Here is a 15,743-nt window from a genome sequence, read left to right as displayed (position 1 = left end):
AGATTGAGAGGAATCCCTTAATGGTAACGTCTGCAGCTGGTAGCCTGGTGGGAGCCCTAATGGCCACATGGGTGCAGTCTGTGACCCCTTGCACCTTTGATTATCTGGCGATGGTGCCAAAACCGATGGTTATAGAGTCATAGAGTTATACAGCACAGAAACTGGCCCTTCAATCCATCGTGTCTGTGCCGGCCATCAAGCACCTAACTATTCTAATCCCATTTTCCAGCACGTGACCCATAGCCTTGTATGCTATGGCATTTCAAGTGCTTATCTAAATACTTCTTAAATGTTGTGAGGGTTCCTGCCTCTACCACCTCTTCACGCAGTGCGTTCCAGATTCCAAACACCCTCTGAGTGAAAAATCTTTTCCTCAAATCCTCTCTAAACATCCTGCCCCTTACCTTAAATCTATGCCCCCTGGTTATTGACCCCTCCACTAAGGGAAAAAGTTTCTTCCTATCTAACCTATCAATGCCCCTCATAATTTTGTATACCTCAATCATGACCCCCACCCCACCGCCCCAGCCTTCTCTGCTCTAAGGAAAACAACCCTAGCCTTTTCAGTCTCTCTTCATAGCTGAAATACTCCAGCCCAGGCAACATCCTGGTGAATCTCCTCTGCAACCTTTCCAGTGCAATAACATCCTTCCTATAGTGTGGTGCCCAGAACTGTACACAGTACTCCAACTGTGGCCTAACTAGCGTTTTATACAGCTCCATCATAACCTCCCTGCTCTTATATTCTATGCCTCGACTAATAAAGGCAAGTATCCCATATGCCTTCCTAACCACCTTATCTGCCTGTGCTGCTGTCTTCAGTGATCTATGGGCAAGTACACCAAAGTCCCTCTGACCCTCTGTACTTCCTAGGGTCCTACCATCCATTGTATATTCCCTTGTCTTGTTAGTCCTCCCAAAATGCATCACCTCACACTTCTCGGGATTAAATTCCATTTGCCACTGCTCCGCCCATCTTACCAGCCCATCCATATCGTCCTGTAATCTAAGGCTCCTCACTATCTACGACACCACCAATTTTCATGTCATCTGAGAACTTACTGATCATACCTCCTATATTCATGTCTAAATCATTAATGTACACTACAAACAGCAAGGGTCCCAGCACCGATCCCTGTGGCACACACTGGTCACAGGCTCGCAAAAACAACCCTCGACCATCACCCTCTGCCTCCTGCCACTAAGCCAATTTTGGATCCAAATTGCCCTGGATCCCATGGGCACTTACCTTCTTAACCAATCTCCCATGCGGGACCTTATCAAAAGCCTTACTGAAGTCCAAGTAGACTACATCAACTGCTTTACCCTCATCTACACATCTAGTCACTTCCTCAAAAAATTCAGTCAAGTTTGTTAGACATGATCTCCCACAGACAAAGCCATGCTAACTATCCGGATTAATCCCTGTCTCTCCAAGTGGAGATTAACCCTGTCCTTCAGAATTTTTTCCAATAGTTTCCCTACCGCTGATATTAGACTCATGTGCCTGTAATTACCTGGTTTATCCCTGCTACTCTTCTTGAATAATGGTTCTCTGGGCCTGGCTGTCAGGGTCCATCCTGAAGCGGACATAGTCACTGGTCCTCTGGTACAGGGCATCGGTGACCTCCCTGATGCAGTGGTGCACAGCTGACTATGTGACCCCACAAAGGTCTCCGCTGGGCCCCTGGAATGATGCATAGGTGTAAAGACCTTCCTTCAATCATAAGGTCAGAAGTGGGGATGTTCGCTGATGATTGCACAATGTTCAACACCATTTGCAACTCCTCAGATACTGAAACAGTCCGTGCAGAAATGCAGCAAGACTTGGACAATATCCAGGCTTGGACTGATAAGTGGCGAGTAACATTCGCGCCACACAGGTACCAGGCAAAGACCATCTCCAACAAGAGAGAATCTAACCACCTCTGCTTGACATTCAATGGCATTACCATCGTTGAATCCCCCACTATCAACATCCTAGGGGCTACCATTGGCCAGAAACTGAACTGGAGTAGCCATATAAATATCGTGGCTACAAGACCATGTCAGAGGCTAGGAATCCTGCGGTGAGTAACTCACCTCCTGACTCCCCAAAGCCTGACCACAAGGCACAAGTTAGGAGTGTGATGGGTGCAGCTCCAGCAACACTCAAGAAGCTCGACACTATCCAGGACAAAGCAGCCCGCTTGATTGGCACCCCATCCACAAACATTCACTCCCTGCGCCACTGACGCACAGTGGCAGCAGTGTGTGCCATCTACAAGATACACCGCAGCAATACACTAAGGCTCCTTAGACAGCACCTTCCAAACCCGTGACCTCTACCAATTAGAAGGACAAGGGCAGCAAATGCATGGGAACACCACCACCTGCAAGTTCCCCTCCAAGTCACACACCATCCTGACTTAGAACTATATCGCCATTCCTTCACTGTCGCTGGGTCAAAATCCTGGAACTCCCTTCCTAACAGCACTGTGGGTGTACCTATCCCACATGGACTGCAGTGATTCAAGAAGGCAGCTCACCACCACCTTCTCAAGGGCAATTAGGGATGGGCAATAAATGCTGGCCTGGCCAGCGACGCCCTCATCCCATAAATGAATTTTTAAAAAGGTTAAAAGCCGCTGTCACTATGAGGACCACAGGCATAGGATGTCCAGCAAAACCCATGGGCTGCAGGTCATCGTAGAGCAGGGCATAGAGATGAGTCACCACCTCTCTCGACATCCGCAGTTGCCTCTAACACTTGCGTTCTGACATCCACTGGTATGTCATGTGGGACCTGTAGATGTGCAGCGTCCTATAATGGCGGGCTCCCCTTGGGAGCTGCTGGCCACGACCGGGGGCCTCTACGTGGTCTGCACCTGCCTGTTGGTTCAGCCTGCAACGCATATGGATCCTCAGGAGAAGTGGATCAGACAATCTAGGATGTGCCATACTCATCTCCACGTGCCAAATAAAACTGTGTCCTTCGCTGTTTCAGTGGTTCCTAACAGGGCAGGCATTGTTGTTGATGGGTACATCAGATGCTTTCATAGATTAACTATGTGGCGGGGCATGGCATTGCCCATCTTAGCTCCCACTGAGAGTGGCACAGCATGACCACATTAAGATTCTACCAGCTGCATCGATTGCCCCACCAGCCCAACAACCTTTACATGCCTACCATTTCTGACACCCTTCCCACGCACAGGGTAACTGAAGTGCCATTGCTCCTTCACACAGACACACACAAACAAACAATGGCACAGAGCGTCCACTGTTTATGGAGGTGGGGGGGCAGGCAATGCCTCCCATGATGCCTGCAGAGCTGTGCCCCCTATAATCCCATTCCCCCCCCCTACCTCCCTTCCAGTTTGCAGAGCTGTGCCCCCGGTAACGCCATCTCCCCACCCACCTCCCTTCCAGTATGCAGAGCTGTGCCCCCGGTAACGCCATCTCCCCACCCACCTCCCTTCCAGTGTGCAGAGTTGTGCCCGCAGTAACATCATCCCACCTCCCTTCATGCCTGCAGCGCTGTGCCCCTGGTAAAACCATCCCCCCTCCCACCTCCCTTTCAGTAGGCAGAGTGGAGACCCCGATATACAGAGACTTACCTGCACTGTCTCCGATTGCTGCCTCATCTGCTGTCCTGCCGGTTCCTCTCATTCGTGAACGGAACGGCACGTGACAGCCGCCCGTTCCGCAAAATCTGCGGAACTGTGGAGCGGCAAGATGCACAATCAGGCAAGGTAAGTAGTGTTTAGCATATGTAAATTGGGGTGCTGCCGGTGAGCAGCGGGGGGCACACTGAGGTCCCACGGCTGCCAGTAAAATTGGGTGGGCCATTCCTGGCATCGGGGTTCGTGGCGGGCCTCTCCCACTGGAATATTCCGGGCCCCCCCCCCCGCCATGACCCCCGACATCGGAGGGCTGGTAAAATTATGCCCACTGTTGAGGTTGGAGGGGAGAAATCAGCCAAGTTTCCTACTCCTGGGGAATATTTTAACTTTCACCCCCAGGTGGTAAACAGGGCAGTAGTGGAGTGTAATACCATCAGTTGACTGTCTGGAGGTGAAAGTTAAGATCTAACTCCTGATTGCTATCCTGCTGGAAAGTGCATGCTTATGGATGTTGAACAAGGGCAGGATTGGACTCACTTGTGTTGTTTCTCATGGTCAAATAATCATTGAATAGCTTTATAGCCAAAGATTGATTACATGGAAAGAAGAATTCTCTGGTTGATATTTACATTGTAAATGTATTCAAGACAAACATGTTTACAATTTTGATATCTACAGACAGAAGGGCAATTTTTCGACTTTGGAAGAGGTACTAGAGGGCAGCAAACAACTGGAATCATAAAAGCAAAATACTGCAGATGCTGGACAGCTGAAATAAAAACAAGAAATACTGGAAATACTCAGCAGGTCTGGCAGCATCAGTGTAGAGAGAAGCAGAGTAAACGTTTCAGGTCTGTGACCCTTCATCAGATGCTGCCAGACCTGCTGAGTATTTCCAGCACTTCTTGTTTTTATAACTGGAATCAAACCCCAGCTTGAGTCACCAACTTCAGGGTAGAAGGGAAAAGTGAAGATTTAGGCTACTAATGATTAAATTGTAAATTATGTATATTTTGTTTATCAAAATCTTAGTATCTTAAGATGCAAAATAATAACAACTCTCATTGATGACTCAATGTGCAATTTATTATTCAACCAAAATAAAAAATTTAAAACTTGATTATCACATAACAGAAAAAATGGTATTGTTTAATAGCAACTTTTCAAAAGTTCATTGCACAAAAAGCAGTATGAATTGTCCATTGCTGACTTATTCTACTTCACTAATGCTGAGCATTACATTGATTACATAATACTGTTAACAATTTCTCATAACTGTAAAAGTGATCATAAATTTTCTATTCACTCCACATGAATTAAACCTACATTGAGCAGAATAAAATGTAAAATGAAATTGATTTGCAATAACTAAATTTTCCATAAACTGAACATTGTTATTCAAGCAGAATTTTTAAAAAAACGTTCAGTGAAGGCACAAGTCTGTGTATCTTAGCAATAAAGTAGATAAAAATGAAATTATATCTTGAGCTAGATTTTTTGGTCAATGGAGAAGCAACAGCACTCGCCACTGACCTTGAAGAAAGCTGCCTACAAAGATCTTTGTGGTGTGGACTTCCCCTTTCCCAACATCAATTTGAACCAGGTGCCAAGTCAAAGGGATCTCCAAGGATCCAGCAACACTGATGCCATCAAGCAGGGTAAGCAATCAAACACATTGAAGTATTCTCATAGACAGCAAACCAGAAAATAAAAACCACTGAATTCCTTCACTTTTAATTTTTAAATTTTACAGATAGTGAAATAAATGATTGGGGCATACACATGGGATTAAGATATGAGCTAAGATATCACAAACAAACCTTTTTAAATAAAAAATTCTTCTTAAAATTTGTGGAATTTCTTACCATAATTGAGAAATTTCACATTCAACAAATGTAAAATTACTCTTTCAGGGTCAGTGAGGCTATTTATCAATATTTATAAACTTAGTATGCCATTAAAAACCCAGTTACACACCATTCAACAAGATGTAACATTGTCAAGAATTTTTACAGCAAGACTAAAAGCAGAACAATAGCAGCTATTGTCATTTCAATGATTTCTAATTGATTGCATTCTGGGGTGACCTCAACAGCACAACCACTGGAGAAGCGTAAAATCGCTGACAGCAATTTCTGGATTTCCATGTTTAACTGTGCATGTGCAGACTCCAGAAGTTGCTGTCAGTTTTATAGGAGTAATGATGACGAAAATTGACAGTTTCACCATCATTACTACTGCAAAATACAGGCATGGATTTGATTTTTATGGTGAATTGGTAGTGCCGGTGAAACTATACCCCAGCATGAATTACCACTTTCAGGAGAGGAAAAAAGAAAAGAACATTTGGGAAAAGAACATTTACATATTAGTTAGCTATACAATGCAGTAGAATTTCTGTAGGCGTTCTTCTGATCTTGCACTGGAACTTTGGTGGAAATTTTGTTGAAATGGCATAAATGACCATTTATGCCATTCCCTCCAGGATTTCCACTACTCTTCTGCCAAAGTTACAGCAGAGGTTTGGGAGAACTCTTGTGGAAATTCTGTCCCATCCATCATGTGTAACATATATTTAAAATCATTCATATTTGGCAAATATGAAATAGGTTTTAAACTACTTTATTTTATAAAACATGGATATATGCATTAATAAAAGTAAAACAAAAATCAAAGTATAGGCAATTGTTATAATTTATTTTGCTAATTTGTGATTTTAATTTAAATTTCCAAACAATTACAATTTAGTACTCATCATTCAGAGAGTACTGGAACTGATCACAGTGAACATTTTTAAATAGCTTTCTTTAATACTAAGATCATGGAGCAGAATGTCTGCAGGCATTTACACAATTTCTCCAGGGTTTTCGTGAATCTTCTTCCAAAGTTACAGTGGGAGATCGAGTGAACTCCACAGAAATCTACACCCAAATCATCTTGTTCTTAATTGTTACAACTACTTCTTTAAAATAACATACAGCTTCATGTTGCCATGATAGTTTTCATATGGATGCAAGCAAGAATACACATTAGTTCATATATCACCTTTTAGTTTCTGTGGAAAGTTGAGGTGAACACACCCATGATTATCCAATAAATGTTTCCAACAAGTGAGACGCCCCCTGATAGTTTGCATTCATAAAATTGACTGAATTGTTCATAGTCACTTACTGGTGACAAATTGTGCTTCACAGAGGTGAAAATAACTGGGCAATGAGCACTCATGTAAGAAAATTAATAAAGGCAGCAGAAGCTTGATCAAAAAAATAACTTTTGATGACGCTTTTGAAGAAATGGTCAGGGATAAGGTTACAAGGACGCAAGAGGGCACTGGCAAGCAAGAACCTGGTTTAAAGTGTGTCTACTTCAACGCCAGGAGCATCCGGAATAAGGTGAGTGAGCTTGCAGCATGGGTTGGTACCTGGGATCTCGATGTAGTGGCCATTTCGGAGACATGGGTAGAGCAGGGGCAGGAATGGATGTTGCAGGTTCCGGGATTTAGATGTTTCAGTAAGAACAGAGAAGATGGTAAAAGAGGGGGGGGTGTGGCATTGTTAATCAAGGAGAGTATTATAGCGACAGAAAGGACGTTTGAGGACACGTCTACGGAGGTAGTATGGGCCAAGGTTAGAAACAGGAGAGGTGAGGTCACCCTGTTGGGAGTCTTTTATAGACCTCCAAATAGTTCCAGAGATGTAGAGGAAAGGATAGCGAAGATGATTCTCGACAGGGGTGAGAGTAACAGGGTAGTTGTTATGGGGGACTTTAACTTTCCAAATATCGACTGGAAATACTATAGTTCGAGTACCTTAGATGGGTCAGTTTTTGTCCAATGTGTGCAGGAGGGTTTTCTGACACAGTATGTAGACAGGCCAACCAGGGGCGATGCCACATTGGATTTGGTACTGGGTAATGAACCCGGCCAGGTGTTAGATTTAGATGTAGGTGAGCACTTTGGTGATAGTGATCACAATTCGGTTAGGTTTACCTTAGCGATGGGCAGGGACAGGTATATACCGTAGGGCAACAATTATAGCTGGGGGAAAGGAAATTATGATGCGATTAGGCAAGATTTAGGATGCGTAGGATGGGGAAGGAAACTGCAGGGGATGGGAACAATCGAAATGTGGAGCTTATTCAAGGAGCAGCTACTGCGTGTCCTTGATAAGTATGTACCTGTGAGGCAGGGAGGAAGTTGTCGAGCGAGGGAGCCGTGGTTTACTAAAGAAGTTGAAGCGCTTGTCAAGAGGAAGAAGAAGGCTTATGTTAGGATGAGACGTAAAGGCTCAGTTAGGGCGCTTGAGAGTTACAAGCTAGCCAGGAAGGATCTAAAGGGAGAGCTAAGACGAGCAAGGAGAGGACACGAGAAGTCATTGGCGGATAGGATCAGGGAAAACCCTAAGGCTTTCTATAGGTATATCAGGAATAAAAGAATGACTAGAGTTAGATTAGGGCCAATCAAGGATAGTAGTGGGAAGTTGTGTGTGGAATCAGAGGAGGTAGGGGAAGTGTTAAATGAATATTTTGCGTCAGTATTTACAGTAGAGAAAATGTTGTCGAGGAGAATACTGAGATTCAGGCTACTAGGTTAGATGGGATTGAGGTTCACAAGGAGGAGGTGTTATCAATTTTGGAAAGTGTGAAAATAGATAAGTCCCCTGGGCCAGATGGGATTTATCCTAGGATTCTCTGGGAAGCTAGGGAGGAGATTGCAGAGCCTTTGTCCTTGATCTTTATGTCGTCATTGTCGACAGGAATAGTGTCGGAAGACTGGAGGATAGCAAATGTTGTCCCCTTGTTCAAGAAGGGGAGTAGAGACAGCCCTGGTAATTATAGACCTGTGAGCCTTACTTCGGTTGTGGGTAAAATGTTGGAAAAGGTTATAAGAGACAGGATTTATAATCATCTTGAAAAGAATAGGTTCATTAGCGATAGTCAGCACGGTTTTGTGATGGGTAGGTCGTGCCTCACAAATCTTATTGAGTTTTTCGAGAAGGTGACCAAACAGGTGGATGAGGGTAAAGCCGTGGATGTGGTGTATATGGATTTCAGTAAGGCGTTTGATAAGGTTCCCCACGGTAGGCTATTGCAGAAAATACGGAAGTATGGGGTTGAAGGTGATTTAGAGCTTTGGATCAGAAATTGGCTAGCTGAAAGAAGACAGAGGGTGCTGGCTGATGGCAAATGTTCATCCTGGAGTTTAGTTACTAGTGGTGTACCACAAGGATCTGTTTTGGGGCCACTGATGTTTGTCATTTTTATAAATGACCTGGAAGAGGGTGTAGAAGGGTGGGTTAGTAAATTTGCGGATGACACTAAGGTCGGTGGAGTTGTGGATAGTGCCGAAGGATGTTGTAGGGTACAGAGGGACATAGATAGGCTGCAGAGCTGGGCTGAGAGATGGCAAATGGAGTTTAATGCGGAAAAGTGTGAGGTGATTCACTTTGGAAGGAGTAACAGGAATGCAGAGTACTGGGCTAATGGGAAGATTCTTGGTAGTGTAGATGAACAGAGAGATCTTGGTGTCCAGGTGCATAAATCCCTGAAGGTTGCTACCCAGGTTAATAGGGCTGTTAAGAAGGCATATGGTGTGTTAGCTTTTATTAGTAGGGGGATCGAGTTTCGGAGCCACGAGGTCATGCTGCAGCTGTACAAAACTCTGGTGAGACCGCACCTGGAGTATTGCGTGCAGTTCTGGTCACCGCATTATAGGAAGGATGTGGAAGCTATGGAAAGGGTGCAGAGGAGATTTACTAGGATGTTGCCTGGTATGGAGGGAAGGTCTTACGAGGAAAGGCTGAGGGACTTGAGGTTGTTTTCGTTGGAGAGAAGGAGGAGGAGAGGTGACTTAATAGAGACATATAAGATAATCAGAGGGTTAGATAGGGTGGATAGTGAGAGTCTTTTTCCTCGGATGGTGATGGCAAACACGAGGGGACATAGCTTTAAGTTGAGGGGTGATAGATATAGGACAGATGTCAGAGGTAGTTTCTTTACTCAGAGAGTAGTAGGGGCGTGGAACGCCCTGCCTGCAACAGTAGTAGACTCGCCAACTTTAAGGGCATTTAAGTGGTCATTGGATAGACATATGGATGAAAATGGAATAGTATAGGTCAGATGGTTTCACAGGTCGGCGCAACATCGAGGGCTGAAGGGCCTGTACTGCGCTGTAATGTTCTAATTCTAAAAAAAAAGTTAGGAAGGCAGAGGTATTTAGGAAGTGTTCCAGATGGCAGGACTGAGACAGCTGAAGGATTTGTGGCCAAGGGGGACTGGAAGAAAGAGAGATCATAATAGGTAAAGGGAAATGGCAGAAGTCGGGTGGGTTGAAGCCACAGATTGACATGTAGATGATGGCAGGTGCTTTGAAATAAATATATCTGGAAGAAAGGAAAGACGATGGTTGACAAGGACAAGGTTGATGGGGAGCAGGATAGGATATGAGCAGCAGAGTTTTGGAAAAGTACAATTTGTAAGGGACAAAACTGGGAAAGCTAGCAAGAGGAGTGTTAGGAACATAGAAACATAGGAGCAGGAGTAGGCCATTCAGCCCATCGTGCCTGCCCCAACATTCAATATGATCATGGCTGATCATCCACTTCAATGCCTTTTTCCCCACACTATCCTCATATCCCCTTATGTCATTGATATTTAGAAATCTGTCAATCTCTGCTTTAAACATACTCAATGACTGAGCTTCCACAGCCCTCTGGGGTATAGAATTCCAAAGATTCACAACCCTCTGAGTAAAGAAATTTCTCCTCACCTCTGTCTTCAGTGGCTTCCCCCTTATTTCGAAATTGTGTCCCCTGGTTCTGGACTCCCCAACCAGGGGAAACATCTTATCTGCATCTACCCTGTCTATCCCTTTAAGTATTTTGTAGATTTCAATGAGATCACCCCTCATTCTTTGAAACTCTAGAGAATACAACCCAGTTTCCCCAATCTCTCTTCATAGGACAGTCCTGCCATCCGGGGAACAAATCTAGTGAACCTTCGTTGCACTCCCTCAATGGCAATAATATCCTTCCTAAGGTAAGGGGACCAAAACTGCACACAGTACTCCAGGCGCGGTCTAACCAAGGTTCTATACAATTGAAGCAAGACTTCACTACTCCTGTACTCAAATCCTCTTGCGATAAAGGCTAACATACCATTAGCCTTCCTAATTGCTTGCTGCACCTGCATGTTAGCTTTCAGTGACTTATTGACAAGGACACCCAGGTCCCTTTGTATATCTACACTTTCCAATCTCTTAACCAATTAAGAAATACTCTGCACAACTGTTCCTCCTGCCAAAGTGGATAACCTCACATTTTTCCACATTATATTCCATCTGCCATGTTCTTGCCCACTCACTAAGTCTGTCTGAATCCCTTTGAAGCTGCCTTGCATCTTACTCACAACACACATTCTCACCTAGTTTTGTGTCATCCGTGAACTTGGAAATACTACATTTGGTCCCCACATCCAAATCATTGGTATATATTGTGAACAGCTGGGGCGCAAGCACTGATCTCAGCAGTACCCCACTAGTCACAGCCACGAGAATGACCTGTTTATTCCTACTCTCTGCTTTCTGCCTGTTAGCCAATCCTTAATCCATGCCAGTATATTATCTCCTATCCCATGTGCTTTAATTTTGTTAACCAACCTCCTGTGGGGGACCTTTTCAAAAGCCTTCTGAAAATCCAAGTATACCACGTCCACTGACTCCCCTTTATCAATTCTGTTAGTAACATCCTCAAAAAACTCCAACAGGTTCATCAAACATGATTTCCCATTCATAAATCCATGTTGACTATGCCCAATCAGATCATTATTATTCAAGTGTCCATTTATCACATCCTTGAGAATAGAATTTCGCATTTTCCCAACATCTGATGTAAAGCTAACAGGTCTGTAATTCCCTGTTTTCTCTCTTCCTCCCTTCTTAAATAGCGGGGTGACATCTGCAACCTTCCAATCTGCAGGAACCGCTCCAGAATCTATAGAATTTTGGAAGATGATCACCAATGCATCCATTATCTCCATAGCTACTCTTTCAACACTCTGGGATGTAGAATATCATGTCCTGGGGACTTATCATCCTTCAGCCCCATTAACTTCTCCAATACAACCTTCTTACTAATACTAATTTCCTTACAATTATCAAGTCTGGAAGTGACAAAGGCATGGGCAACTGTTTCAGCAGCAGTGGGGGTGGGGGGTTGGGGCAGTAATGTTAGAGGCATCCAATGTTAGGAATGTGGAAATAGACAATCTTGCTGGCAGCCAGGATCTAGGGTTTGAAGCTCAGCTCAGAGTCAAAAAGGATACACAGTTTGCATATCATTGAGGTCAGTCCGAATCAGCTACCAGAGAAAGAGGGAGTGCAGTAATAATGTGCAGTTTTTAGTGGAAGCCAAATAGGATGGATTCAGTCTTGCATGTACTTTGAACAATGTACCCTCTAATTTTTTTTTTTGGGAGAGTGCGTGTGATTTATTTAAGTGCAGGGTCCCTTCAAATATTTTTGTGCAGCTCCGCAAGCATGGTAACGTAAAGGGGTTGACTTGGGCACAGCCTGAGCAGGGACTTTCGGGTATGGCCAGGCAGCTTACCGGGAACATTAGTGTTGAATTGCTTATCTAGAACTTATCAGTTGAGTAGCACAGTGGTGGTCATGAGGGTGGCAACAGAGAGATAGAGTTGGGTACTATCTGTACACCAAGCATACAAATGATGGCACAGAGGAAAGGGGGGGGGGGGGGGGGGATGGTAAGACTGGAGCCTTGGGACACACGCAACATGATTGTGAGGGGCAGGAGGAGAAGCCACTGCATGAGATGTGCAGTTTATTCTTTAGAACTATGTTAAATGCAACAGTACACCTATTTCTTGAAATGAGATGCCATGGATACAAGAACTCCTAGTGTAGAGAGTCTCTTCCCTCGTCCTGTTCCACTCACATCAGTGGCCTTTATTTGGGTTGGGCAAAGGTGCAGTAGGTATGCGTTGGAACAGTGTGGAATTTCAGCTTGAAGCAATAATAAATGAGTAGTGGATTTAATTTTTAAATTGTGGTATTCCAGTAAATTTATAGCAGGCAGTAACACAACCCATAATTACTGCAAAAGAAGCCACAAACAAAAAAATATTTTTTTAAAATTTTATTGCATTGTTTTATTTTACTGGAGTTTATGAGCTATCCTTTACAGTCAAGTTTCATTCCACAACAGTTTGACTTGTTCATCAGTTTGGTTACTTTGGTTTACATGAACGCTGGTGGACAATCAGTCTGTCTGGGAGGAAAGTACGCCCACAGATGTCACAAGGCACCAGTTGGTCCAGGGAACTTCTCCAAGCTGCCTCATTTACAGCATCTACATCATAAGCACCTTTACCTGGAAAATTGAGGGAAAGGGATTGAAGCATTTATTTTAGACCTAAAGACTGCTTTCAGGAAAATAGATTCAGGAAATACCCAAACAATGAAAGAAAATCTTAAGCAAATCATTTCAATAAGAGAAATTAAATCTCCCTACATTTTTTGCTCCAAGATGCCTGTCGGGAGTCATAAAATAGGCAGCCAGGAGCAGAAAGTGGGCAGAGATCCCATCCCACTGAAGCTCCTTCCACTTTTTCACCTAATCAATTTTCAGCAGACAGGCAAGCATTTGCTAATTTTGAGGCCGTTCTATGGAAATGAGGTCATAATGATATGGTGGCATCATATGTCTCATTTTCTGGCATTTCAGCCTCACTAGTGGCTGTTCATGTTCCTCGCCAAATAGAATTGATGTCCAAGTTTGCTGGCGCTGATAATAAGGTGGCAGTGAATTTAAAGAACCCAGCAGATATACTTTGAAGATATGCAGAATCCTTATTTTACAATAGATGTTGGAGTTTTTTTGCTTTTATGTCGTTGGCTACTACTTTATCATCTTCATGTGTGCCATTTGGTAGGGGGTTTATTCTTGCATGTGAGGAAGCTCTTCTCCCATGGCTACTAAGTCTTGGGCTGGGTCCACTACGGGCTGAACCACTTGTGTTGCAGCATAGGCAACCTGACTATCTTCCTTCTGCCATATCTGCAGATGTCTGAGGGAATGGGTGCCCTTCCATCTTCCTTCCATGCCTCTAACTACCGGGCCTTGGCTTGCATTGGGATGCAATGATCTGAACAAAAGTAGACCCAGTAATCCAATGAGCTCAGTGAAGCTCTGCATGATGCTTGCCTGCAACTGAAGAGACAGCCATTTTCTATTTGGCACCCTCTATTGTATTAATCTAAAGAAGAAGAGAAGCTTGTATTTATATAGTACTTTACAGAAAATTAGTTACTTTTGAAGTATAATCACTGCAGGCAAATATGGGAGCTAATTTATACACATGATCCCACAAACAGTGATAAAATAAATGGCCAATTAATCTGTGTTGTGCAGTTGAGTAATAAATGTTGACCAGGACACTGGCAAAACTTCCCGCTCTTCTTCAAATAGTATAGTGAGCTACAGGTCCCCATGTTGTTCAGTCATGACGTCACACCTCCTGACCCTCTGAGTAGTAATGGCTTTTTTCTCATTTGTCATCATGAGCTATTCTGCTCACTCATGATATGGAAAGAGGCTTTAAGTTATCTGTGAATTAGACTGCAGCAGGTGGTATAACTTGATGCCTGGCTCTGCATTTAAATAAAGATAGCAAAAAAAATGAATCTGTTCTTAGAATGTGGTTTACAATGATAGTCTTTATTGTTCATCCCTGTGAATCAATCACATGCTGTAGGAATGGAGGCCATACTGGGTAGGAGTGGCAAGCTCCTTTTACTAAAGGGCATTAATGAACCAGTTGGCTTTTAAGACAATCTAGCAGCTCATCTAGGAATTGTCACATCTATTAAATTAAATGTTACAATTTGGCATGGTGGGATTTGAACTCACAACTTCCAAGATACTAGCCTAGCATTATAACCACTAGACTGCCATAACTTACAAAAGCAGCCATAAAGATATGTCCTTTCTGTGTTGATAGCAGCATATATGCATTCTGATGTATCAATGGATCCAGAAAGTATCCTGTCTCTTTCATCTAATTTATGCAGCCGTAAGGGAACAGGCATTCCCTTCCTCTTAATCTTGCTAGCTGCAATGGTACTGGAACAACAGTAAATACCAGGACTCCTGGAAAGCCTGGCTTATCAAACTGAAGGCTTCAACAAAGGGCAACATTGTAAAGAGTATTAAAAGTATGCAAGATGTTTTATGCACAAGTAAAATAGTGCTAAAAAAATACCTGGGCTTCAACATGCCATGAAATGTTGCTTGCAGAATCAATTCAAAGCAGCAAGGCCCATAATCCCATATTCAGTTGGGAGTTTGCAACAGGTGGGGTAGCAGCAATGGGCAGGAACAGTGCTGCTGCAGGATTTGATGGTCTAAAGCAGCTTAAGAGACCAGGCACCATCAGAAGACTGTTTGGATCAGAAGTGAGCTTCCAAATGAGTCGAGAATGTCTGAAAGGCCAACTGAAGGCACAAAACACCTAGGTTTTGGGGCATATCCACTGAAGTGCTTCTGGGTCTAATTAGGGTATGGCGGTTAGGCCTCTTTGTATGACAAGAAGATCCAGAGTGTTATATAGTGTTATACTATCTGTAAAGTGTTCGAAACTTATTAGCTAGGAACTAGTTGTTATGTGGCCCCCAGTGGGGCCACATTCATGGCTGCACTGGAGAGTCATTTGATATGTAACAGAAAAGCAGTCCTCCAGCAGGCAGCATGCTGGCTGAACAAATAAATGACAAGCTCAAGCCTTTCCATGTTTAATGTGTGATTATTTCCAACATCTGGGAACCAGAAAACAACAAGAAGATGTAACACCGAGGATCCACTGTCTGGGTACAATGAAATGGAGAAGAATCTGAGGATCTACTGCCCAAGTACAATGAAATGTAAAAGATCCTGAGGATCTACTGTCAGGTACAATGAAATGGGGTAGTTATAACAGTAAGTACCATCTCAATAACCACATTCACAGCAACGCAGTGCCACAAGAAAGTTAATGATCTTACCTGGTCAGGCAACAGAAAAGCATCCACCTTCTTCTCACTGTATTGTAGTACTGCTGGAGCTTACCATTAGTGTTCAGAAGATA

At 43.6% G+C, this 15,743-nt stretch overlaps 1 protein-coding gene across 6 annotated transcripts in view; it reads right to left on the bottom strand.

Moving 5' to 3' along the window:
• Positions 1 to 12,465: 12,465 nt before the first annotated feature.
• LOC137369160 (zinc finger protein 475-like) overlaps positions 12,466 to 15,743 on the bottom strand; it is a 43,422-nt gene continuing 40,144 nt past the window's right edge. For all 6 annotated transcript variants that reach the window (XM_068029909.1, XM_068029906.1, XM_068029908.1 and 3 more), the window contains one exon: positions 12,466 to 12,991. In XM_068029909.1, coding sequence (XP_067886010.1) covers positions 12,849 to 12,991 — 143 coding nt within the window. In that variant the 3' untranslated portion in view covers positions 12,466 to 12,848. The remainder of the gene's footprint in view (positions 12,992 to 15,743) is intronic.

This window comes from Heterodontus francisci, chromosome 4 (assembly GCF_036365525.1).
Source record: "Heterodontus francisci isolate sHetFra1 chromosome 4, sHetFra1.hap1, whole genome shotgun sequence".
In the NCBI taxonomy this organism is placed as follows: Eukaryota; Metazoa; Chordata; class Chondrichthyes; order Heterodontiformes; family Heterodontidae; genus Heterodontus; species Heterodontus francisci.
The sequence above is the reverse complement of the archived record's forward strand: the minus strand, read 5'-3'. Positions and strand labels throughout refer to the sequence as shown.